Source organism: Salmo salar, chromosome 04 (assembly GCF_965601325.2).
Source record: "Salmo salar chromosome 04, fSalSal1, whole genome shotgun sequence".
In the NCBI taxonomy this organism is placed as follows: Eukaryota; Metazoa; Chordata; class Actinopteri; order Salmoniformes; family Salmonidae; genus Salmo; species Salmo salar.
In genome coordinates this window covers 17,196,162-17,222,056 of record NC_138294.1, presented here as the reverse complement: position 1 = coordinate 17,222,056, position 25,895 = coordinate 17,196,162, and the positions used below count along the sequence as shown (strand labels likewise).

The 25,895-nt window shown below is 41.0% G+C and overlaps 1 protein-coding gene across 1 annotated transcript; it reads left to right on the top strand.

Annotated features, from left to right (window-relative positions):
* Positions 1-309: 309 nt before the first annotated feature.
* On the top strand, positions 310-25,895 carry LOC106602268 (hydroperoxide isomerase ALOXE3). The gene is made up of 15 exons (XM_014194793.3): positions 310-462; positions 8,894-9,038; positions 9,210-9,420; positions 14,053-14,134; positions 14,698-14,820; positions 16,739-16,842; positions 16,948-17,117; positions 17,251-17,394; positions 19,165-19,368; positions 19,627-19,713; positions 23,345-23,514; positions 24,073-24,194; positions 24,425-24,525; positions 24,661-24,831; positions 24,980-25,895. Exons 2-15 carry the CDS (start codon positions 8,901-8,903, stop codon positions 25,157-25,159), a joined length of 2,007 nt encoding a protein of 668 aa, XP_014050268.3. The 5' UTR covers positions 310-462; positions 8,894-8,900; the 3' UTR covers positions 25,160-25,895.

Sequence of the window (25,895 nt, the reverse complement as noted above, 5' to 3'; positions counted from 1 at the left end):
GAATTGTTAGATACTACTGCACTGTTGGAGCTAGGAACACAAGCATGTTTCTACACCTGCAATAACATCCGCTAAATATGTGTATGTGACCAATAAAATGTTCTGATTTCTAAGCTTGAGCAAATACAATTCACACTAAGGGGCTTGGTTGACAAGATTCATACAAAGTGGCAACATTTTGTTTCTCGGGGGGGGTTGGGTTGTGAGCACGTCCTGTCTTACTACTCTGAATACATTGCACAAGCAGGATGTTTTTTTTGTTCTGTCTTGTTTCCAGAGAATGTCCATTTAACATAAGCAAATAAAACATTTCCTTTTTCCACTGAATCAGGAAGGTGTGTCAATGAACGCTTTTCATTGTCCCTACAAGACAACAAACCATATAAAAGAGCCACGATGTCTGAGGTGCTGAGTACAGTGGAACTACGATTTCTCATTGCTGAATTACTGCATCTTATCGGGGTAAGAAAGCTTATATGAACCTATATATTCATAACGTTCTTTATTATTTGACATGTAATAGATGGATTCCATGGCCTTTTCTAATTTGACGTTGCTGTTGAATATAACGTTTCACATTGTCAAAAGGAACCTGCGAGTAAGCATTTCGTTGGACGTGTATACCATGCGTATCCCGTACATACGACTTTAAAACTTTTAACTTTATATTGCAATAAGTGTTGACTCTAATTTTGACCTTGTACCTAATATTTGTGGATCTTTGTATAAAGTATACTGTACTGATTGTCATCTATATGTTTTTAGAAAACAAAAAATACTAAGATGACAATCCTTTTGGATCCTTGTGTGGCCTTATTCTGACACAATAGCTAAACAAAATGATTGGTCATCAGTCTCTCAATTAAATATACCATTTATTTTATACAACGTGTGGGTCTAATCCTGGATGCTCATTTGTTAAAACCGCGTTCCAGCTGGTGTGTATTATACAAGTCACCTGCTAAATCTGATGTTGAAATGCCTATTTACTCTGTTCCATCTGACTGCGCAATCCACTGTCTCATCAGTATATACTAGATCTACACTGTAAAAAGCATCTAGACATTATCTCCCATTTCTTTTAGACTAACATTTTGGTTTTCAACAGCGGAGATTCGTAGTAACCTTGCTGTCTGTCTCTCTGAATTTCACTGTTGCAAATATCGATCCCCATCTGTCCTATGGTAATGAATGTGTCGGGACAAGACAGACAGGCTGGCAGCTTTTCTCAGCCAGTCGAAATCATGAATCAGCATGAGTTTTATGCATATATACAAAGAAATCAATAGAAAAACACAAAATGCAGTTAGTTTGCTGTCATTCCAGCTTCAGTTTGAAGTGATTGTGTTAGCTGTGTAGTTGGCAATCTCTTAGAACAGTGGCCTGGCGAAAGAGCAAATGTTCTATGCCATGCGAAATGGCACATCATTAGCTGATTTGTTATGGATGTACAAAAAATAAATCACTAGAAAACAGCTTGAACAAATGCATATGAAGCTACTTTGTTGTTATTCTGGCTGCACTGTTTGACGTGACTGTGTTTGCCAAAGTTGGCTAGCTAGCAAGCAAGGGATAAGAACGTTGACAGAAAGCAATTTACCTGTCTAACATCAGCGCTCAGATGGGAGGGGTGGAAATATTTGATGTGTGTCCTTAAAAATATGATTCAAATTTATTTATATAACCCTTCTTACATCAGCTGATATCTCAAAGTGCTGTACAGAAACCCAGCCTAAAACCCCAAACAGCAAGCAATGCAGCTGTAGAAGCACAGTGGCTAGGAAAAACTCAGGAAAAGTTCAAAGTGCTAATTTCAGACAGCACTGGTAGAGATATTTAAGACCAACCAAAGCTGGTTTTAGTGGAAACGCAGTTGGTCATGGCATGAATTTTGACAGCGGAAATGCAGGTTATACAGCCGTGAAGCACATTGCCCATATGTGTATGGAATGAGATGTACTTTTGGTGCCTGTATACTTAATATTTAGAAACATCAAAGACTAATGATTTTTCCCCATTTCGTTTTATTTAATTAAAAACCAAACATTGCCTTCCCTCCTCTCAATGAAGGCTGTTTTCTTTTTGTCCTGCCCAATGTAATCAAATAGGCTAGTCAAGACCATTGATAAAGTGAAAATTTGAAGAGTAATGTGTTGTCTTGGATTTGCCCCAAACGTAACACTTGTATTCAGGCGAAAACGTTAATGGCTTTGCCAAATTTTTTTGCAATATTACTTTAGTGCCTTGTTGCAAACAGGATGCATGTTTTGGAATATTTGTATTCTGTACAGGCTTCCTTCTTTTCACTCTGTCATTTAGGTTAGTGTTGTGGAATAACTACAGTGTTGTTGATCCATCCTCAGTTTTCTCCTATCACAGCCTTTGATGAATGGTAACTGTTTTTAAAGTCACCATTGTCCCCATGGTGAAATCCCTGAGTGGTTTCCTTCCTCTCAGGCAAATGAGTTAGGAAGGATGCCTGCATCTTGGTACACTGAAAAAAATGGTGCCTTGAATTTACTTAATTAAAATGTGTACATCGGTTCAACATGAATGAAATGCTAAACACAACTTTTTATTTTTGGGAAGCAAATATAATAATTTGCATAAATGCATTGTAATGGAATAAAATCAATTTAACATGATTTGGTAAAGCTAATTTGATTTGAATTAAATGTGTAGCTTCAAATGGATTTGATCATGTTCCCTAAACCTGATCACTAACATTCTTTTATTGATGACATCACTCTGTATTATGGACAAGGTTCTACATAATTATTAATGTAAGCACAAGATTAAATGCTGCCATTTTCTACCTTAGTGTTTGTATTCATACAAAATAATAGGGAAATATAAAGTACATGCTAAAGATGTGTAACCAAGGAGCAAGAGACCATTTGCACCAGCAACAAAGGCAAAAGGCATGTGTTAAAAAAATGGTACTGTATTTTTCTGTAACGGTTCAGCTCTTTGGAATGACAAATGTAAATTCACTGACATTCAGTGTTCAATGAATTGCACAGGTCTAAATCACAGTGCTGTAGGCTATATGACTGTATATAAAAAAAGAGTTGCCTAACAATGATTGGGCACTCTCTCTAATGCATTTTGTTACAAAATGAGGTAGTTATTTTTCATAAGGAGTAACAGACAAAGAATGAGGTAGGTATGTGTACATATTTGTGCATGTTAATTCTATTGACTAAAAGTCATTACAAAGTGAAGCTGAACTTTTTCCATAAGCAGAAAAATAAGGGCATCTTTGGACATGCACATTCTGTTTTGAGTGTTTGTGAACAAGTTCAGCATAAGTCAAACAGTCTGAAACACAACATACAGTCTGAAACACACAACAAAACAGCTCACTGAAACAGCCTGTTTTTAAATGCAACAGCTTTGTTTGAAAGTTTGTTCCTATTCAGTTCCATAACCTTCTGAAAGACTTCAAAGGTGTGGCGGAGCTCAGTAGGGTAACTGAGGTTCATGGCATACATCAGGCCGAACAGCAAATGCTACGTTGCCCAGATCCTGCAGCAACTTGACGCCTTCAAGGACAATCCCAGTGTCCTCTGTTTCCTCACTCGCGGCAATGGTCTTCGATAATGTTAGATCCCCCACAGTAGTTTCCTCAATGACTGCATTGGTGGACTCTTCATCCATGCCCTGAACAAGACACAAAAGCAACATTTGTCAATCATACAAAATGAATCCTTCATCAATGAAGTGTTTACAGTTAGGGACTCTAGATTGCAAAACAGTATAGCTCATGAAGCACAAGAGCATGATACAGACAGAAATCAATCAAGACTGGAGTCAACTAAATCAAGAACTGCTGGTAATATTTGAACACCGCCTATTACAAGGCTAAAATTAAGCGGTTCTAACCAAGATTTCCATTCTATTCCGATTACATTTGATCACTGTATTCAGCATTCATGCAAACAAACAAAGACCTGGAGTCTAATCTGAATAATACAATTCTGAATTTCAAAAAGTGCATCTAACCGCAGCTATTGAAACAAGATGGAAGACAGAGGAGATGACACAGTAATATAATAGCTAGTGATAGAATATGATGGTGGCACCGAACAGGAAAGGAAGAGAAAGAAAAAGGAAGGAAGAATGAAGTGTTTCCATCTATTAACACACAATAACATTGTGATATTGACTGTACGTTTGTTTATGTGTAACTCTGTTGTTTTTGTCGCACTGCTTTGCTTTATCTTGGCCAGGTCGCAGTTGTAAATGAGAACTTGTTCTCAACTGGCCTACCTGGTTAAATAATGGTGAAATAATACAAATATAAATAACATACCACATATTCCTGAACAAGGTTTTCTGGGTCTTCACCCATATACACTGACACTTCCTTTGTGATGCACTCTCGTCCGACATCTATGTTGCTATTCTAAGAAAAGAGAAGGATTTTTTTTTTATTTGTCTAATTTTTAAATCAACTTTTGGTGTAGAACCACATATGAATATGTCTTTTGAAGCATAAGGAATTCTTACATCAGCCATAGGTGCCATGCTTGATATGAGTCTTCTGCCCAGCTGTCGTCCTCCTTCTTTGGAACAACTTCAGCAGGTTATCTGAGTGTATATCACGTTGAGAAAGACATTTGGACTGGGATTGTGGTGATTCTCTTAAACTCAGCATTGACCTGAAAAATGGTAGTTAAACAAATTAGATTTTTTTTTTTAAAGCAGAAAGGAAAATAGACTGGAGATGATCACACATGCAGCAAACAAGAGGGTTCTCTATAGGGAGAGAAATAACTAGGCAGTCGGCACAAATGGTGATAACTCTGATTAAGGCTCACTTATGTGGCAAGCTGAAGGAAAATAATCTTCTACCTTCACCAACAAATCCCAGATAACATACCCAACAATAAGACAAGCATGGCTAACTTACCACAATGACTTCAAAGAGCGCAGGCCATCTTGCCATGAAGTCCTCTGCCATGGGTGCATCACGGACAACTTCATGTCTCCTGTATGCAAATGTCTTCTCCATTTTTGAACTTCACTGTCTCTCTGTTTTTCCTTTTCTTCACATCGGACAGCAGAACTTTCCGCATGTCCTCGAGGCTCTCTTCTGCAAAAGTTAACTTCTGCTCTCTGTGGCTTTTTAACACCATAGGCTGCACTTGACTTCCCTGCAGGTTTGTGCTTCAAGGAGTTTATCATCACCTCTGGACATCCCAGTCTTCTCAGGCGGGTGCGGTAGATTGCCAGCTTGTATTTCAAACTGGTTTTCCATCCTCCACATACAGTGAAGGAACACTTCTCAGTCAGAATTTTAGTAACCTCTGTTGAGTGGACATTACTTTGGTGCACAATTAAGGCATTCCAGGTCTTAAATGCGCATGGACAGTCAATGTATGTACATAAGTAACGGACAGTATGGCCGTAATGTGGGTGCTTTAACTTGTAATGATGCAAAAGTTGGAACCTACTTGACACCAATTCTGAAGACCCCTTACATTTCCACAACACTGGGGAAAAAAGCAGCACAAATGTAGTTGGCAAACATCATGAACCTGTAAATATAAATTTTGTTCATGAAATTATATATTTTTTTCATTATGAAATGTTTTATCTATTGATTTATGCATGCATCCACTCATATGCACATACGTTGAATGTATTGATAAATGGACACCCATAATATAAAGTAACACTGTTGCTAAAATGCTAAAATGAACTCCACATCCCATTTCAATAAGTCTGTATGTCACCTTTGCACCACGTTTTACAACATGGAGGCAGCCATGGGAAAACTGTTAAACTGCATGAAAGCACCAATCTTATTGGATTAGGTGTATAATCATTAGATCTTAAATATGTAATGAAAAACGTTTTTTTTTTTAAATGTCTGTTTTGATGCAAATACATGAACTTTTTTAAATGTTTAACTTTTATCTAACAAAAAAAAAAGGTGCACTGAATGCTGCTGCAAAGTGATTGCAGACGAGGACGTGCACAAGCACCAAAGCATTAGTTAGCTAGCTCAAGCGGTGTGCACTCCTCAGCAAAACTTGGTAAATTCTAAGTTATTGAACAATAGGTAAATATCATGGTGTTTCGCCGCCTAACTTTACCTCCTTGCAAAATGTTAATCTTGACCTAGTCCTGTTTTACTGTTCATAGAAGCTTGCTAGCAACATGGTCTTTTACCTTTCAAATCAAATGTTATTTGTCACATACACATGGTTAGAAGATGTTAATGCGAGTGTAGCGAAATGCTTGTGCTTCTAGTTAGATATTATTGCATGGTCGGAACAAGTAATCTAACCTAACAATTTCACAACAACTACCTACAAGTGTAAAGGAATGAATAGGAATATGTAGATAAAAATATATGAATGAGCGATGGCCGAACGGCATAGGCAAGATGCAGTAGATGGTATAGAGTACAGTATATACATATGAGATGAGTAATGTAGAGTATGTAAACATTATATAAAGTGGCATTGTTTAAGTGGCTAGTGATACATTGATGTAATAAATGTTTCGTTATTAAAGTGGCTAGAGATGAGTCAGTATGTTGGCAGCAGCCACTCAATGTTAGTGACGGCTGTTTAACAGTCTGATGGCCTTGAGATAGAAGCTGTTTTTCAGTCTCTCGGTCCCCGCTTTGATGCACCTGTACTGACCTCGCCTTCTGGATGATAACGGGGTGAACAGGCAGTGGCTCGGGTGGTTGTTGTCCTTGATGATCTTTTTGGCCTTCCTGTGACATCGGGTGGTGTAGGTGTCCTGGAGGGCAGGTAGTTTGCCCCCGGTGATGCGTTGTGCAGACTTCACTACCCTCTGGAGAGCCTTACAGTTGTGGTCGGATGCTCTCAATTGTGCATCTGTAAAAGTTTGAGTGTTTTTGGTGTCAAGCCGAATTTCTTCAGCCTCCTGAGGTTGAAGAGGTGGTGCTGCGCTGCCTTCACCACGCTGTCTGTGTGGGTGGACCATTTCAGTTTGTCCGTGATGTGTACGCCGAGGAACTTAACTTTCCACCTTCTCCACTACTGTCCCGTTGATGTGGATTGGGGGCTGCTCCCTCTGCTGTTTCCTGAAGTCCACAATCATCTCCTTTTGTTTTGTTGACATTGAGGGTGAGGTTATTTTCCTGACACCACACTCCGAGGGCCCTCACCTCCTCCCTGTAGGCCGTCTCGTCGTTGTTGGTAATCAAGCCTACCACAGTAGTGTTATCTGCAAACTTGATGATTGAGTTGGAGGCGTGCATGGCCACGCAGTCATGGGTGAACAGGGAGTACAGGAGAGGGCTGAGAACGCACCCTTGTGGGGCCCCAGTGTTGAAGATCAGCGGGGTGAAGATGTTACCTACCCTCACCACCTGGGGGCGGCCCGTCAGGAAGTCCAGGACTCAGTTGCACAGGGCGGGGTCGAGACCCAGGGTCTTGAGCTTAATGACGAGTTTGGAAGGTACTATGGTGTAAAATGCTGAGCTGTAGTCGATGAACAGCATTCTTACATAGGTATTCCTCTTGTCCAGATGGGTTAGGGCAGTGTGCAGTGTGATTGCGATTGCGTCGTCTGTGGACCTGTTGGGGCGGTAAGGAAATTGGAGTGGCTCTAGGGTGTCAGGTAGGGTGGAGGTGATTATGGTCCTTGACTAGTCTCTCAAAGCACTTCATTATGACGGAAGTGAGTGCTACGGGGCGATAGTCATTTAGCTCAGTTACCTTCGCTTTCTTGGGAACAGGAACAATGGTGGCCCTCTTAAAGCATGTGGGAACAGCAGACTGGGATAAGGAATGAGTGAATATGTCCATAAACACATATTTAGCTGCCACGCCAATATGTTTCAGACTCAAGAGCACAAAATGGAGATATGGAGCAATCACTAATAACGTTACTGCTTACAATTGACTACAACCACACAGACAAACGTTGAATAAAATCAATCACCATGCTTACCTTGACCAAAATTCTCGAGGTACTGTCTTCTCCGCTAACGCACCAGCGTTCTTTCTGGAAGATTTTTCTCTCGTGCTGTTTGAATCGTTCCTCTTTACTCGTCATTAATTAACTTTATTGGTTCACAGTCCCCCTACATGATTCAAACTAGTACTGTAGATCAGATTTTGCTTCATGTTGCATTGATTGCAAGCAAAGAAATCGCATTGAGAGGAGAAACAAAACAGTAAATCACATGTTTTCTTAAATCTGACAGCCCACCTTATCCCGCTTTTTTTTCAGTGTAGTGACTGGGTGTATTGACACAGTGTAATTAATAACTTCACCATGCTCAAAGGGATATTCAATGTCAGCTTTTTTTTACCCACCGACCAATAGGTGCACTTCTTTGCGAGGCATTGAAAAACCTCCCTGGTCTTTGTGGTTATTTCTGGGTTTGAAATTCACTGCTCGACTGAGTGACCTTACAATTATCTGTATGTGTGGGGTACAGAGATGAGGTCGTCACTCAAAAATCATGTTAAATACTATTATTTCACACACACAGTGAGTCCATGTCACTTATAATGTGACTTGTTAAGCACATTTTTACTCCTGAACTTGTTTAGGCTTGCCCTAAAAAAGGGGTTGAATATAATATTGAGTCAAGACATTTCAGATTTTAAATTTGAATTAATTTGTAATCATTTCTAAAACATAATGCCACTTTGACATTATGTGGTAGTGTGTGTGTGTGTGTGTGTGTAGGCCAGTGACACAATCTCAATTTAATCCATTTCAAATTCAGGCTGTAACACAACAAAATGTGGAAAAAGTTGTATGGTACATCTTCATCTTTACTGTGGCAAATATTTGGTTGCAGTTGGTCGTCTTATGTTGGTTCTCGTTAAGTTGTAATGCTGTATGTCTAATACGTTGTCGAGCTGTATGTGTACAATTATTTGTCTTACAGAATCATCATGGTGAAATACACAGTGAAAGTGTTTACCGGAGAAATGCTGCTTGCCGGCACACTGAATAGTGTTTACGTTAAACTGGTCGGCACAAAGGGAGAAAGTAAACGCGTGTACATCCCTAAAACCGCCAGCCAAGGATCGGTAAGTTCTCAAAAGTTGTATTATACCACAATCCATCTGGGTGTTGCGAATGCCAAATGAAAGCTTGATTCTGGAATTCGAAAAATAACAAACAGGCTCAACTTAATCAACGTTTAGAGAACATTGTTTGTTTGCTGGGATCATTCCAACATGTCATCTATCTCTCTGTAGGTGATTGAGCTTGATGTGCCCTGTCCTTCCTCCCTGGGCCACCTGGAGTTTGTGGTGCTGGACACAGAGCCGTATGCCCTGCTCGCCTACATCAACGATGTCTGGTTCTGTTCTAAAGTTGTGGTGACCACACCAGAGATCAACACGGCCAACTTCCCCTGTTACCGCTGGATCTCAGGCTATGAGCGTCTGGTGTTCAGAGAGGCCACTGGTCAGTATGTTGGTATACAGTATAGATCATTGTGTAGGTTTAGTTTTGGGTAGAACTGCTGTGCCTATGACACATAGCTATTGGTCAGCTAGCTGAATGTCATTTGAAGTTTAAAATCGAATTACGTTTGTCACGTGCCAAATACAACAGGTCTAGACCTTACCGTGAAATGCTTACTTACAAGTCCTTAACCAACAAAGCAGAGTTTTAAAAAAAGTAAATATTTGCTAAATAAACAATAGTAACACAATAAAATAGCAATAACAAGGCTATGTACAGTGCCTTGCAAAAGTATTCATCCCCTTTGGCGTTTTTCCTATTTTGTTGCATTACAACCTGTAATTTAAATGGGTTTTTATGCGGATTTCATGTAATGGACATACACAAAATAATTGAAATTGGTGAAATGAAAAAAATAACATGTTTCAAAAAATTCTAATAAATAAAAAACGGAAAAGTGGTGTGTGCATATGTATTCACCCCCTTTGTGATGAAGCCCCTAAATAAGATCTGGTACAATCAATTACCTTCAGAAGTCACATAATTAGTTAAATTGCACACAGGTGGACTTTATTTAAGTGTCACATGATCTCAGTATATATACACCTGTTCTGAAAGGCCCCAGAGTCTGCAACACCACTAAGCAAGGGGCACCACCAAGCAAGCGGCACTATGAAGACCGAAGAGCTCTCCAAACAACAGGTCAGGGACAAAGATGTGGCGAAGTACAGATCAGGGTTCTGTTATAAAAATGTTTCATCAGAAATGTTAAACATCCCACGGAGCACCATTTAAATCCATTATTAAAAAATGGAAAGAATATGACACCACAACAAACCTGCCAAGAGAGGGCCGCCCACCAAAACTCGCAGACCAAGCAAGGAGGGCATTAATCAAAGAGACCAAACATAACCCTGAAGGAGCTGCAAAACTGCAATCTCTGCTGTGGAGCATCTGTCCATGGGACCACTTTAAGCAGTACACTCCACAGAGCTGGGCTTTACAGAAGAGTGGCCAGAAAAAAAGCCATTGCTTAAAGAAAAGAATAAGCAAACACATTTGGTGTTCGCCAAAAGCATGTGGGAGACTCCCCAAACATATGGAAGAAGGTACTGTGGTCAGATGAGACTAAAATTAAGCTTTTTGGCCATCAAGGAAAACGCTATGTCTGGCGCAAACCCAGCACCTCTCATCACCCCGAGAACTTCATCCCCAGTGAAGCATGGTGGGGGCAGCATTGTCCTGTGGGGATGTTTTTCATCGGCGGGGACTGGGAAACTGGTCAGAATTGAAGGAATGATGGATGGTGCTAAATACAGGGAAATTCTTGAGGGAAACCGGTTTCAGTCTTCCAGAGATTTGAGACTGGGAAGGTGGTTCACCTTCCAGTAGGACAATGACCCAAAGCATACTGCTAAAGCAACACCCGAGTGGTTTAAGAGAAAACATTTAAATGTCTTGGAATGGCATAGTCAAAGCCCAGACCTCAATCCAATTGATAATCTGTGGTATGACTTAAAGATTGCTGTACACCAGCAGAACCCATCCAACTTGAAGGCGCTGGAGCAGTTTTGCCTTGAAGAATGGGCAAAAATCCCAGTGGCTAGATGTGCCAAGCTTATAGAGACATACCCCAAGAGACTTGTAGCTAATTGCTGCAAAAGGTGGCTATGCAAAGTATTGACTTTGGGGGGTGAATAGTTCTGCACGCTCAAGTTTTCAGTTTTTTTAATCTTATTTCTTTTTCACAATAACAAAATATTTTGCATCTTCAAAGTGGTAGGCATGTTGTGTAAATCAAATGATACCAACCCCCCAAAAATCTATTTTAATTCCAGGTTGTAAGGCAACAAAATAGGAAAAATGCCAAGGGGGGTGAATACTTTCGCAAGCCACTGTACAAAGGGTCCCGGTACTGAGTCAATGTGCAGATGTAAAGGTTAGTCGAGACAGTTGAAGTCGGAAGTTTACATACACATTAGCCAAATACATTTAAACTCAGTTTTTCACAATTCCTGACATTTAATCCTAGTAAAAGTTCCCTGTTTTAGGTCAGTTAGGATCACCACTTTATTTTAAGAATGTGAAATGTCAGAATAATAGTAGAGAGAATGATTTATTTCAGCTTTGTATTTCTTTCAACACATTCCCAGTGGGTCAGAAGTTTACGTACACTCAATTAGTATTTGGTAGCATTGCCTTTAAATTGTTTAACTTGGGTCAAATGTTTCGGGTAGACTTCCACAAGCTTCCCACAATAAGTTGAGTGAATTTTGGCCCATTCCTTCTGACAGAGCTGATGTAACCGAGTCAGGTTTCTAGGCCTCCTTGCTTGAACATGCTTTTTCAGTTCTGCCCACGAATATTCTATGGGATTGAGGTCAAGGATTTATGATAGCCACTCCAACATTTTGACTGGTTGTCCTTAAGCCATTTTGCCACAACTTTGGAAGTATGCTTGGGGTCATTGTCCATTTGGAAGACCCATTTGCGACCAAGCTTTAACTTCCTGACTGATGTCTTGAGATGTTGCTTCAATATATCCACATAATTGTCCTCTCTCATGATGCCATCTATTTTGTGAAGTGCACAAGTACCTCCTGCAGCAAAGCACCCCCAAAACATTATGGTGCCACCCTGTGCTTCACGGTTGGGATGGTGTTCTTCGGCTTGCAAGCATCCCCCTTTTTCCTCCAAACATAACGATAGTCATTATGGCCAAACAGTTCTATTTTTGTTTCATCAGACCAGAGGACATTTCTCCAAAAAGTACGATCTTTGTTTCCATGTGCATTTGCAAACCATAGTCTGGCTTTTTTATGGCGGTTTTGGAGCAGTGGCTTCTTCCTTGCTGAGCGGCCTTTCAAGTTATGTCGACATAGGACTCGTTTTACTGTGGATATAGATACTTTTGTACCTGTTTCCCCCAGCATCTTCACAAGGTCCTTTTGCTGTTGCTCTGGGATTGGTTTGCACTTTTCGCACCAAAGTATGTTCATCTCTAGGAGACAGAAAGCGTCTCCTTCCTGAGCGGTATGATGGCTATGTGGTCCCATGGTGTTTATACTTGCGTACTATTGTTTGTACAGATGAATGTGGTACCTTCAGGTGTTTGGAAATTTCTCTCAAGGATGAACCAGACTTGTGGAGGTCAAAAGAAAATTCTGAGGTCTTGGCTGATTTCTTTTGATTTTCCCATGATGTCAAGCAAAGAGGCACTGAGTTTGAAGGTAGGCCTTGAAATACATCCACAGGTACACCGCCAATTGACTCAAATGATGTAGAAAACCCTTTTGCAATTATGTTAGCACAGCTGAAAACTGTTGTTCTGATTAAAGAAGCAATAAAACTGACCTTCGTTTGACTAGTTGAGTATCTGGAGCATCCGCATTTGTGGGTTCGATTACAGGCTCAAAATGCCCAGAAACAAAGACTTTCTACTAAAACATGAAGGCTATTCCATGCGAGAAATTGCCAAGAAACTGAAGATCTCGTACAACGCTGTGAACTACCCCCTTCACAGAACAGCGCAAACTGGCTCTAACCAGAATAGAAAGAATGGGAGGCCCCGGTGCACAACTGAGCAAAAGGACAAGTACATTAGTGTCTAGTTTGAGAAACAGACGCCTCACAAGTCCTCAACTGGCAGCTTCATTAATTAGTACCCGCAAAACACCAGTCTCAACGTCAACAGTGAAGAGGCGACTCCGTGATCTTCTAGGCAGAGTTGCAAAGAAAAGCCATATGTCAGACTGGCCAATAAAAAGAAAATATTAAGATGGGCAAAAGAACACAGATAATGGACAGAGGAAGATTGGAAAAAGGTGTTATGGACAGACAAATCTAAGTTTGAGGTGTTCGGATCACAAAGAAGAACATTCGTGAGATGCAGAGAAAATGCTGGAGGAGTGCTTGACGCCTTCTGTCAAGCATCATGGAGGCAATGTGATTGTCTGGGGGTGCTTTGGTGTTGGTCGAGTGGGAGATTTATACAGTGTAAAAGGGATCTTTAAGAAGGAAGGCTATCACTCCATTTTGCAACGCCATGCCATATCCTGTGGACGGTGCTTAATTGGAGCCAATTTCCTCCTACAACAGGACAATGACCCAAAGCACAGCTCCAAACTATGCAATAACTATTTAGGGAAGAAGCAGTCAGCTGGTATTCTGTCTATAATGGAGTGTCCAGCACAGTCACCGGACCTCACCCTGTTGAGCTGTTGTGGGAGCAGCTTAACCGTATGGTACCTAAGTGCCAATCCAACTTGTGGGAGGTGCTTCAGGAAGCATGGCGTGAAATCTCTTCACATAACCTCAACAAATTGACAACTAGAATGCCAAAGGTCTGCAAGGCTGTAATTGCTGCAAATGGCAGATTCTTTGACAAAAGCAAAGTTTGAAGGACAATTATTATTTCAATCAAAAAAGTCATTATATATAACCTTGTCAACATCTTGACTATATTTCCTATTCATTTTGCAACTAATTTCATGTATGTTTTCATGGAAAACAAGGACATTTCTAAGTGACCCCAAACTCTTGAACAGTAGTGTATACAGTGAATTTCTTAAGATGTTGACCAATCCATAAAAACATGAAAATGATCAACATTTCTGGTCTTTTGTATATAAGGTAAGCTAATATTCAATGAGACCTGCCCAGAGGCCATAGAGGAGAGAAAGAAGGAGCTGCAGAGTCGCCATGAGGTGTACCGGTGAGCTTTATGGAAACATTACTAATTTGTAAAGATACAGTAACAACTTTAAACAACATCCAAATAAAAACATAACTCTTACACACAGATAAATTGATGTGCAATTGTAATAAAAGCAGCGGGTGGCCAAGCTGTTAAGAGCGCTAAGCCAGTAATCAAAAGGTTGCTGGTTTGTATCCCTGAGCTGAGTTTTTGAAAAATCTGTTTGAAAGGCACTTAACCCTAATTGCTTGGATAAGTGTGTCTGCTTAACGACATCATTTTTATATAAGCCACCTCCCTTTTTGCATGGTTTCGGCCTGGGTTCAAATACCATTGAAAATCTTTCAAATACTTTGAGCACTTAGTTTAGCCTGCCTGGAGTAGCAGGTGGGCGGGGTTTGCACTTAAAAAAAAGAATCAACCCAGGTCTGGGTGTTAAACAAAATAATCAATTATGTGTTTCAGAATTCCAATTTGATATTGTGTGTAATTTTTGTCAAGTAGATTGGAAAAAATTATTGTGTAATAGTGAACGACAGGCTGTGTATCCCGTCTTGATTTACCATGTCTATTCCGTTCAGTTGGAGTATATATGCCGAGGGTCTACCCCAAATAATGAAAGTTGCCAGCACTTCTGAACTCCCTGCTGAGGTCCGCTTCTCTTTCACCAAGGACTTGGAGTTCAAGTTCACAGCAGCCAAAGCGTAAGTTAGAGCACTGGTTCTCAACCTTCTTTTGCTTACTGTACTCCAATCACATTTAGCTCTTTGTGGAGAACACCTGAAGTACCCCCTTTTGTGTGAATTTCACCTTTAGGCATATTTTCTTATGAATCTTCCCAAGTACAGGCCAAGAACCCCCAGGGGTACATGGACCCCAGGTTGAGAAACATGAGGCAACACCAGGAAATGTATTCGATCTGTCATAATCTATGTTGGCATGTCCCCAACATACCTGTGAAAAGATTTCCTTTTCAATGAGATGTGATTCTCCTAGACCTGTTTAGGTAATTGCAAGATTCTGAGAAGAGGAGAATTTGGCCGCCAGGAGTGTGAAGAGTGGAATATGGCAACGATGCCAAGAATGACACCTTGGCTAGGTTTGCCTAAATTATTTATATTTTTAGCTCCTCAAATCATATCTAAAATTGTATAACTAACAAGCCATTAAGACATTTAGCAGAAATGTTATATAGGTCATATACACTGACCAAAAATATCAACACAACATGTAAAGTGTTGTGTTGATATGAGCTGAAATAAAAGATTCCAGAAATGTTCCATATGCCCAAAAAAGCTTATTTCTCTCAGATTTTGTTCAGAAATTTGTTTACATCCCTCTTAGTGAGCATTTCTCTTTTTCCAAGATCATCCATCCACCTGATAGTTGTGACATATCAAGAAGCTGATTAAACAGCATGATCATTACACAGGTGCACCTTGTGCTGAGGACAATAAAAGGCCACTCTAAAATGTGCAACACACAATGCCACAGATGTCTGAAGTTTTGAGGGAGCGTGCAATTGGCATGCTGACTGCAAGAATGTCCACCAGAGCTGTTGCCAGAGAATTTAATGTTAATTTCTCTACCATAAGCCGCCTCCAACGTCATTTTAGGTGGGGTTATGGTATGAGCAGGCATAAGCTACGAACAACAAACACAATTGCATTTTATAGATGCCAATTTGAATACAGTGACGAGAGCCTGAGTCCCATTGTCGTGCCATTTATCCGCCGCTATCACCTCATTTTTCAGTATGATCATTCATAGCCCCATGTCGCAAGGATTTGTACACAATTCCAGGAAGCTGAAAATGTCCCAGTTCCTCCATGGCCTGCATACTCACCAGACATATCACCCATTGAACATATTTGGATGCTCTGGATCGACATGTACGACAACGTGTTCCAGTTCCTGCAAATATCCAATAATAGGGAGACAAATACTTCTCTTTTGAACTATTAGTTTAATAAACACCTTTGAAACTGAGCTAATCCTAGTCTGTCCGTGTCTGATCTGTGTAAACGTTTTGACCCAACCCCCTGGTCTGCCACACCCGGTACCGATAACCCCGGTTTATAGCCTCGTTATTGTTATGTTATTGTGTTACTTCTTTTTTTATTTCGTTTATTTGGTAAATATTTACTTAACTCTTCTTGAAATGCACTGTTGGTTAAGGGTTTGTTTCACTTGTTGTATTCGGCGCATGTGACAAATAAAGTTTTATATGTTATGTATATGGTATGTTTATATACAAAATAAATATAATACATTAATATATTCCATATAGCAGACACTTTAAGCCAAAGCAATTTAAAGTGCGTGCATGCATTTTTCATATTGGTGGCCCCAGCAGTAATCAAACCCACTATCATTGTAGCCATGGTCTACCAACTGGACACACAGGACTATAGAGCAGACATTTATCAAATCGCGATTGACACATATTCAATATGTGGCCTGTGCATGAATCAACCACCCAAGGGGGAGGATGAAGAGTAAGGGACCCAACACAGACACCTGGGGGACACTCTGGTGGTGTTACAACCATTCTCTAACCAACTGCACCATCCAACGAAATCTTTTGCATGTTGAAGTTAATTTCCTTCTCTGACCCGGCAGATTGGTGGAGTTGAATCTAGCAGGACTGTCCACCAACAAGGAGCAATGGAAGAGCCTAGGTGAACTCAGTCACGTCTTCAATAGCCGCAAGACTGATGTTTATGGTAAGGTCTGGTCAGTGGTGTCTGTCTTGAATAAGTCATGGATTCAAATGGTTTACTGGAACCATTAGCATCTCATTATTATTTGATACTTTTGTTATCTATTAGACTATGTCGAAAAGAACTGGAAGAAGGACGAGTTTTTCGGGTACCAGCTTCTGAACGGCCTCAACCCCATGATGATCCATCGCTGCTCCAAGCTTCCAGAGAACTTCCCCGTCACAGAAGACATGGTGAAGGCTTCCCTTTTTGGAAAAAGCCTTGAAGCGGAATTTCAGGTCTGTCAAATGTCTGACTGTTGTCACTCATCGTTCTGTTATTGCTCTTTTGGTTTCTTCCTGAGTAAGTTGTGTGTATTCTTTGGTATGGTGTTGACGTCTTCCTAACTCATTCATGTCCTAACCTAAACAGAAAGGCAACATCTTCCTGGTTGACTACAAGCGCCTGCATGGAGTGACTGCAAACGTGATCAACAGGAAACGGCACTTCTTGGCTGCTCCGCTCTGCTTGCTCTACATGACTCCAGAAGATAAGCTCATGCCCATCGCAATCCAGGTACATCTCACATGAGAGAAAAATGCAGAGTTCTGAACTCCACATTGAAGAAGCTCAACAGAACATTTGCCACTGGGGATGCTCTTGAACCATAAGGGGTCCCCTAAATGGACAGAAATATTGCCCAGAAATTACCTAACAGCATATACTGTTAGCCTAAAACTAAAGCGTTAAGAATTTGGTTAATGTTATATCATATGACCTTATGTACCATACAGACAACACTCAAAACAAAGTTTTCAGTACACAATTAAACTTATGTCCAGTACCAGTCAAAAGTTTGGACACCTACTTATTCAAGGGTATTTTCTATATTTGTACTATTTTATACATTGTAGAATGACAGAGAAGACATCAAAACTATGAAATTACACATATGGAATCATATAGTAACCAAAAAAGTGTCAAAATACAAATGAAAATACTATATATTTTAGATTCTTCAAAGTAGCCACCCTTTGCCTTAATGACAGCTTTGCACACTCTTGGCATCCTCTCAACCAGCTTCATGAGGAATGCTTTTCCAACTGTCTTGAAGAAGTTCCCACATATGCTGAGCACTTGTTGGCTGCTTTTCCTTCACTCTGAGGTCCAACTCATCCCAAACCATCTCAATTGGTTGAGGTTGGGTGATTGTGGAGGCCAGGTCATTTGATGCAGCACTCCATCACTCACCGCCTTGGTCATATAGCCCTTACACAGCCTGGAGGTGTGTTTGGGCCATGTTTTGGGTCATAGTCCCAATAAGCGCAAACCAGATGGGATGGCGTATCACTGCAGAATGTTGTGGTAGCCATGCTGGTTAAGTGGGCCTTGAATTCTAAATAAATCACTGACAGTGTCACCAGCAAAGCACCCCCACACCTCCTCCATGCTTCACAGTGGGAACCACACATGCGGAGATCATTCGTTCACCTACTCTGCGTCTCATAAAGACACGGCGGTTGGCACCAAAAATCTAAAATTGACTCCTCAAAGGACAGATTTCCTTTGTCTGAGGAGACAATGGCTACTTTGAAGAATCTGAAATATATTTTGATTTGTTTCACACTGTTTTGGTTACTACATTGTTGTGGAAATTCTTTCACAGGGACACTCGAAATCAATATTAAATGAATCATTATTAGTCAGCGAGCTGGAGAGGTTCCAACCAACTCAATGCATCATAGTACATATGTCAATCAGGAGCTCTGCCTGGGCAGACCTAGCAGTTGTCTTACATATATATACGGCAATACACAGACAAGTTATATTTGCATGATTTAGCATAATGAATTAATCATTACCATTTTGTTTAATTCATGTGACAGACCAATACTGGTTCATAACATGTGACAGACCAATGCCTCACGAGGCTTCTTTCTCTCTAAGCTGAGACCTTGAAACGGATATCTCTAGTTCGTTCTCAAAACACGGTCTGGGCAAATTGCAGCTGCTGAGAGTGAGGATTTGTACAGTCAGCCAATTGCATGAACACAGAAATTGGTTTATAGAACAGCACATGAATAGAACACAGAAATTATTTATAAGAAAAGCACAAAAATTTAAATTCCCATTATAACATGATTCCATATGTGTTATTTTATAGTTTCAATGTCTTCACTACTATTCTACAATGTAGAAAATAGTAAAATAAATAAAACCCTTGAATGAGTAGGTGTGTTCAAACTTTTGACTGGTACTCTGTCTTTAAATTAATTATAGTAATAATATACACATTCTCAATTAATGAAACAAGTAATGATTTGTGTTTTGCATTTCCTTTCACAGCTGAAGCAGGAGCCTGGAGAAGACAACCCCATCTTCCTTCCTATTGACTCTGAGTATGACTGGCTCCTGGCCAAGATCTTTGTGAGGAACTCCGACTTCGCCGAACACGAGCTGAACTTTCACCTGCTGAGGACTCACCTGCTGGCTGAGGTATTTGCCGTGTCGACACTGCGCAACCTACCAATGGTGCATCCCATCTACAAGGTACATACCTACTGCTGTGCATGCAGACACTGAGTTTGTTTTCAACTTTTATAACACTACAGTTGTGTGAGTTCTCATTTTCCTATTAACTCAATACTTTTAACATGATTAAGAGAACCTGAAGTATTTGGAAATAAATGTATTCATTGTATGTATTTTTTGTAATTGAAAGAAGCAGTAGGTTGTTTGTAGTACAGTACAATACATAGCATTTTTAGGTGTGAATTTCATGTACGATCGTTCCATCTTTCTCCATAGCTCCTGATCTCTCACTTCCGCTACACTCTGCAGATCAACACTCTGGCTAGACAGGCCCTCATATCAGAGAAGGGGGTGATAACAGAGGTACTGCCTATTCCATTCTTATAATGTTCTATAATACGCTAATACTTATGGAATGTCAAAATGCTAGTGGAAACTGATTGTATCAGTTAGTACAGGGGTCTCCTACAGGTCGATCGCGAGATACCAGTAGCTCGCAGACCACATGAGTAGCTCGCCAAACTATTCATCAACAAATCTCAGTATTAGACACCAACTAATCAATGCAACATTATCCCACCGCTGGTTCGCCACTATTGCCTTAAAAAGCGAAACCTAAAACAATATCTGCCAGTTAATTTCCAGCAATATTGCTCCCGTCTGTTTGTGTGATGCGTGCGTTTGTCTATCACTTCGTCTGTGTGTAGCCAGTTGATGTGATAACCGTATTGTGGGTTGACAAATACTTTCCCATAAACCTTCTTAATTAAATGTTAAATGCAAAGTAGGCTTACGTGGTAGAATTGTAGGACCACTTTAGGTATCCCACAAAATATGTACAAATTATTTGATGAAATATTGAATTTGGCCTTTACTATAGCCCATAGAAACGCATTGACAAATCATAATGAATAAAAGTTTTAACTGTCTGTCCTATATCTAGGATATTTAAGAAAGCTCAGAAAATATACAGTACCAATCAAAAACCATCAAGCGCTTATCATGTTTTAGGGAAGACCCAGATGCAGACAGTGTCGAAGTAACAAAAGTTTATTACTAGAACAGGGGCAGGCAAAGCGACAGGTCAATGGCAGGCAGAGCTCAGTAATCCAGGGTGGTGTGACAAGGTACAGTGGGGACACGGAGCCTGTAGAGGTTAAAAACTGTATGGATGAAACAACACTAGGTAAATCTCAAATAAGGCCTTCTGAAGACTATACGATTATACAATCTTAACATTGGGGAACCTCTCACATTTGACGAGTCAGTCAAGCCAAATCGTAATGAGCTGGTTATCGTTATGAGATGTACACCTAGCAACACATACCTCAGTAGAGTCGGGCTGAACTCTTTCAGGTTTACATTGTTGTGACACATTTATGTGAACCTCTCAGCCATAAACATGTAATTAATAGCCTGTTTTTTTTGCTTCAACTACGGAGCAGCCCTGGAATCTGTCATTCACATGTTCTGTAATCGATAACCCGTTTGATGTTGAAAACACTGATCGCCGTTAGAAAACACTGAATTAGCTGACGCATAAAAAAACTCCTGACAGGCCTAAAGGAAATACAGTGGGGGGAAAAAGTATTTGATCCCCTGCTGATTTTGTACGTTTGCCCACTGACAAAGAAAGGATCAGTCTATAATTTTAATGGTAGGTTTATTTGAACAGTGAGAGACAGAATAACAACAAAAATATCCAGAAAAACGCATGTCAGAAATGTTATAAACTGATTTGCATTTTAATGAGGGAAATACCTCTGTGGTTGCCCATCCCACCATGCTCGCTTTCTGCTCAGCCGCCCCTGAAGTGTCATCTGCCTTGCCTCTGCTCGCTGTTCCGCCCTACCTTCTTCCTCCTGCTAGACGATATTATGTGTTTGCCGTGTCCTGTGGGAGGAAGGACCACCGTGGTCATCCTGTGCTCTTCACCGGTCGCATAATCTGCAACGATTTCAATAACTACGGCTGCAGCACTTCGTAATGCAAGCTCGTACACATTCTGTAGTGGCACTCTAAAATCCTGCCCTCAATCCCACTCCTTCTACTGATAAATGACTGTTAGCCAACCTCACCACCCCCATCAACTTCACCGCCATGGCTGTGGACTTGGATTTTCACCCTGACCCCTCCTTTGTCCGATATTTATTTGCTTGACGGCCTGAAATATTGTTCTGGTCTCCTCACTTCTGCTTCAACCTCTGTTCTGCTCTTGATGAGCCAGTCTTCTCCCTCCTGGTCAAGGAGGTGAAGCAGGGATTTCTGATTGGCCCCTTTTCCTCCCCGCTATTCTCCACTTACCGCATCAGTCCCCTCAGAATTGCCACCCAAAAGTATTCAGGCAAGAAGCGTATCATCAATCTTTCTGCTTACGGGGATTTCTACAGTGGTTGTTGGTTTGCTGCCGCATGGCCTGCCAAACCTTTCCTGCAGCCCCATCTGCCCCTTTCGAGTTGTACCTAATTGTCGTAGCTGCTTCTCTCTGGAGGAACAAATGGTCAAAGGGCCATACTCATCCATTCTGACAACATTCCATGGTACACATCATTAACAAGGGCTGTTCTGACTACCTCCCTATCATGAGTTTCTTAAGATGTCTAACCTGGCCATCCGTCACCCATTAGTTCCTTCTCAGAGCTGCACATGTACCCGGTCAATGTAACTCATTCGCTGATTCTCTGTCCCGTCTCCAATTTCAGAGATTCAGGTGCTTGGCCCCATATGGAGAACCCCTACCAACCCCAATCCCTCCTTACGCCATGACGACTTTCCCGTGAACCTTCTCCTAATCTCCCAGCCATTCCATCCTATCTGCCGTTGCACCAATGACATGGTCCTCTTACTGGACAGCCTGGAGATGTTTCCATACCATCTATTACCACAGAACCACAGTCTACCTGTTCTGGCTGCCGTCTACCATCGAACCTGCTTCCTGCAGCTAAATCTAAAAATGCCTCTCGGTCCGATCCACTATTCATCACAGATTCTGGTTCCATTCCCATCTGGGACAAATACTATCCCTGTCCGGCTATCCTGCTGACTAATTCTCCGGACAATCCTTCCACATTGGAGCCTTTTCCATGGCATCTAAGACAACACCGTACAACTCCTTGAACGCTGGTCCTCTCAAGCCTATCGTTCCTACATCTCTTCTTACATCAACATCAGGACAGCCCACAAAATTCTCATCTCTCAAAACCTGCATTAACTCTGGCACAGTTCTCCAGTCTATGCCTCATTTCACGGACACCATCTACCTCACTGACCATATCGTACCCAACCAGCCAAAAGAGGAATGGCTCCCCAGCTGAGCCTGGTTCCTCATGGTTTCCTTACTTGAAGGGAATTACCACCGTTGCTCCTTGGGTCTGTTGTCTCACTCATGGGCATCTTGTAGTACCTCCGCTATATCGCCAACCATTCAGCACCTGCAGCTCACATCCCCTCCAGGGTCCGACTCACTTGACGTTCTCTTATCAGGCTTCTGTGGTGAAGGCAATTCCTATCTACCATGGCCTGACTGATGTCTACCTGAGATTCCAAGCCAAACCTTACAGTCAACTTCTCCGGATCCTTCATCTGCATCCCTTAGCTTCCTCCGGTCCATTCTCATTTCCCTCCTTAATCATTAATTTCCTCAAATATTCTAAACCAATTTTCATGTCTGGTCTTTAAACTTGTGAAATGGAAGTTTTACGGTAGTTAATATTATCTTAATGGCTGACACTAGATTAGTACTACTCACACTGTAGATAATGCTGAATTTTTCGAACATGTCAAAAAATTACTGGGATGCTGTGGAGCCCGGGAGCCTGTAAAAATCTAAATTCCAGGATTATGGGCTGCGATGTAATGTTTGCTTCGGGTTTACTTTATCTGCAATTTTAGAAATGCTCATCGCGAGTCCCCAGACACACTACAATTTTTGCTCTGTCTGCCCTAAACTAGACCTCCAAAACAAGGTTAACTATCCCTTTAACCCATCTTGAAGAATGCCGGTGTAGGAGGTCCAGGGATGGTGGAGTTCCTGCAGAAAGCGATGGCCTCATTGACCTACAGCTCCCTCTGTTTGCCAGAGGACATCACTGCACGCGGTCTGGAGTCAATCCCCAACTTCTTCTACAGGGATGATGGACTCAGGCTGTGGGACATCGTCCACAGGTAATGCTTGTACAGGCCTAAAGATTTCCATGGTGCAAAAAAGCCCAGATCTGCACAAAGAAATTCTGTAAACATCATAAAGCAGTATGATTTGATTTGTGCGTTTATAAATTCATGCAACTGCATTTTGCATTGATCCGTTTACTAAACTCTAGTCTTGTGGACACCTAAAAAGTAACGTACTGCTCTGTTATGGACATGTTTGTTTTTAAAATACCTCTTAGCACCCCACACTCCTGCTGAATAGTCCAGAACAGGACACACGCATGTCTGATGCAGTTTGGAATACGTAACATAACCAATATCTTTGAGTTTTTGTTGTTCCTATAACTCCAAGAGCTCTACTTGCTGAGTCGGCTAGGGCTGATGTTCCGCATAGAAAGTTAATATGTTCATCAATAAAAATACCAAAATATTTAGAATTGCTAGTAAACTCAATGTCTTCACCAAAGCAAAACTGGAAAAACACTTCTCTTAGTACCTGGTTTTCTAAAATGCATTTGTGCTCTTTTGCCATGTTGTCATAGTGTTTTGGCTAATGCCTGATATTTTGTATAGGTTTGTTAAGAAAATGATTGCTCACTACTACACCTGTGACTCAGACGTCCAGAAGGACTCTGAACTGCAGAACTGGATCAAGGAAATCTTCTTCCATGGGTTCCTGGCCAAAACCAGCACAGGTTACGTTTTACTCATTTAAATGACACAATCTGAGTCACAACTGGCAACAGCTCTCTTGTCAAAACTACTGTACTATATAGGGAAAAAGGTGCAATTTGACAGACTAGACTTCAATTATTTCTCATAATAAACGTGTCCATTCCCTTATGCTTATCAATCTCAAACTATATTCTGGATCATTTGTCAATTCGGTGTCGGATCATTGTGGCATACTGTCTCCTCTGTGCAGGAATCCCTCAGTCTTTCAGTTCAGTGACAGAGCTGATCAAGTTTCTCACCATGGTGATCTTCACAGTGACTGTCCAACATGCTGCAGTCAACAATGGACAGGTAATAAACTTTGAAACATGTGAAAGACCTGTGTGCAGTATCCTCCGCTGTTATTCAAAATGTGATTTTAGTTTGTTTCTGTTGAATTATATTGGAAAAGCAGTGGTTTGATCTATTTCGCCATTGTTATTCCAGTTTGATTTTGGGGGCTGGATGCCCAACTTCCCCATCGCTCTGCAACAGCCTCCTCCCACCACTAAGGGGCAGTGTACTGAGAGCACAATGCTGAAGACTTTCCCTGACATCAATACCACGGTCCATGGCATGGCAGCGGTGTACCTTCTGAGCATGCAGTCCACTGACTTTGTGAGTATACGAGAAACTGTATTTAAAAATGTATATATGACGTTAAAGCATTTCATGACAATCTCAAATCGAATTGTTTCCTTAGTAGTCATAATTAGTATATCAGTGGTTCATGAATTTCGAATTTCGTCAACTCTTGCCTACTTAGGTCTCTCTTGGAAATGGCTATCAGGATCACTTCAGCGAGAAGACCCCTCTGGAACTGATTCACAAAACTCAAGACGTGCTGAAGAAATACAACTTTGAAATCCAAGGCAGGAATGTCTCTTTGCCCCTGTCATATACCTACCTGAATCCCAACAATGTCGAGAACAGTGTGGCCCTGTAAAATGAATCGGGGTCGTATTTATTAGGCACCAAATGGGGGAAAAAAAACGTTTTAAAAAATGTTTTCTGTTGAAACCTGTTTTAAAACATTTATCTTATGGTGTGCCCTAATCATTACGACCCAGGCAGTTTAGTCAATTGCGGTTCAGTCCACGTTTTATTTTTAATAGCCACATGCAGCCAAGATGACAAGTTAAATGTTTCTACTTCTGTGTTGTGAATGCCACTAGCTGATCCTTTTTATCTAAGTCTTTAGTTGGGTTCTTCACCCTTGTATAACTGAAAGTTTGTGCCTCGGGCCCGTTCCTGTTATTGGCAAAACCTAACCTTGCATGCAAAACAGGAATCTACTGTATTTGCTTCACCTAGACTCATTATTTGGCCTTCCATTTTCCAGCTAACCAGCAGGAGGTGTGGTATGTGGTTCCTATAGAGACAGGTGACCTTAAGGATAACTTATTTCAGCTACCTGCCTCCCTCTAAAAGGGGAGTGTTGAGAGTAAACTACCAAATGGACAACACTTAGACATCACTTCCCATAGTGCCTTGCTGCTGAGAGGAAACTGCATGTGACGTTCCTGATTTATTAGCAGTGTAGCTTGAACCCACTCAATTGTGTGAGAGCCAAAAGGAAACTACTGTCCATTCAGCCAAGATAGAGATTATAACTTTAACTCTATTTGCTGGCTGATCAAGAGCTTTTTGATTTCATGCAATAAAGTCTTAGTTAATCATCA

Excerpts from the sequence above, each read along its gene's own strand:
- LOC106602268 (XM_014194793.3), top strand. The coding sequence starts at position 8,901 with ATGGTGAAATACACAGTGAAAGTGTTTACCGGAGAAATGCTGCTTGCC. Across the intron at positions 17,395-19,164 it reads TCATGCCCATCGCAATCCAG|CTGAAGCAGGAGCCTGGAGA; the intron begins GTACATCTCACA and ends TTCCTTTCACAG. Across the intron at positions 19,369-19,626 it reads TGGTGCATCCCATCTACAAG|CTCCTGATCTCTCACTTCCG; the intron begins GTACATACCTAC and ends CTTTCTCCATAG.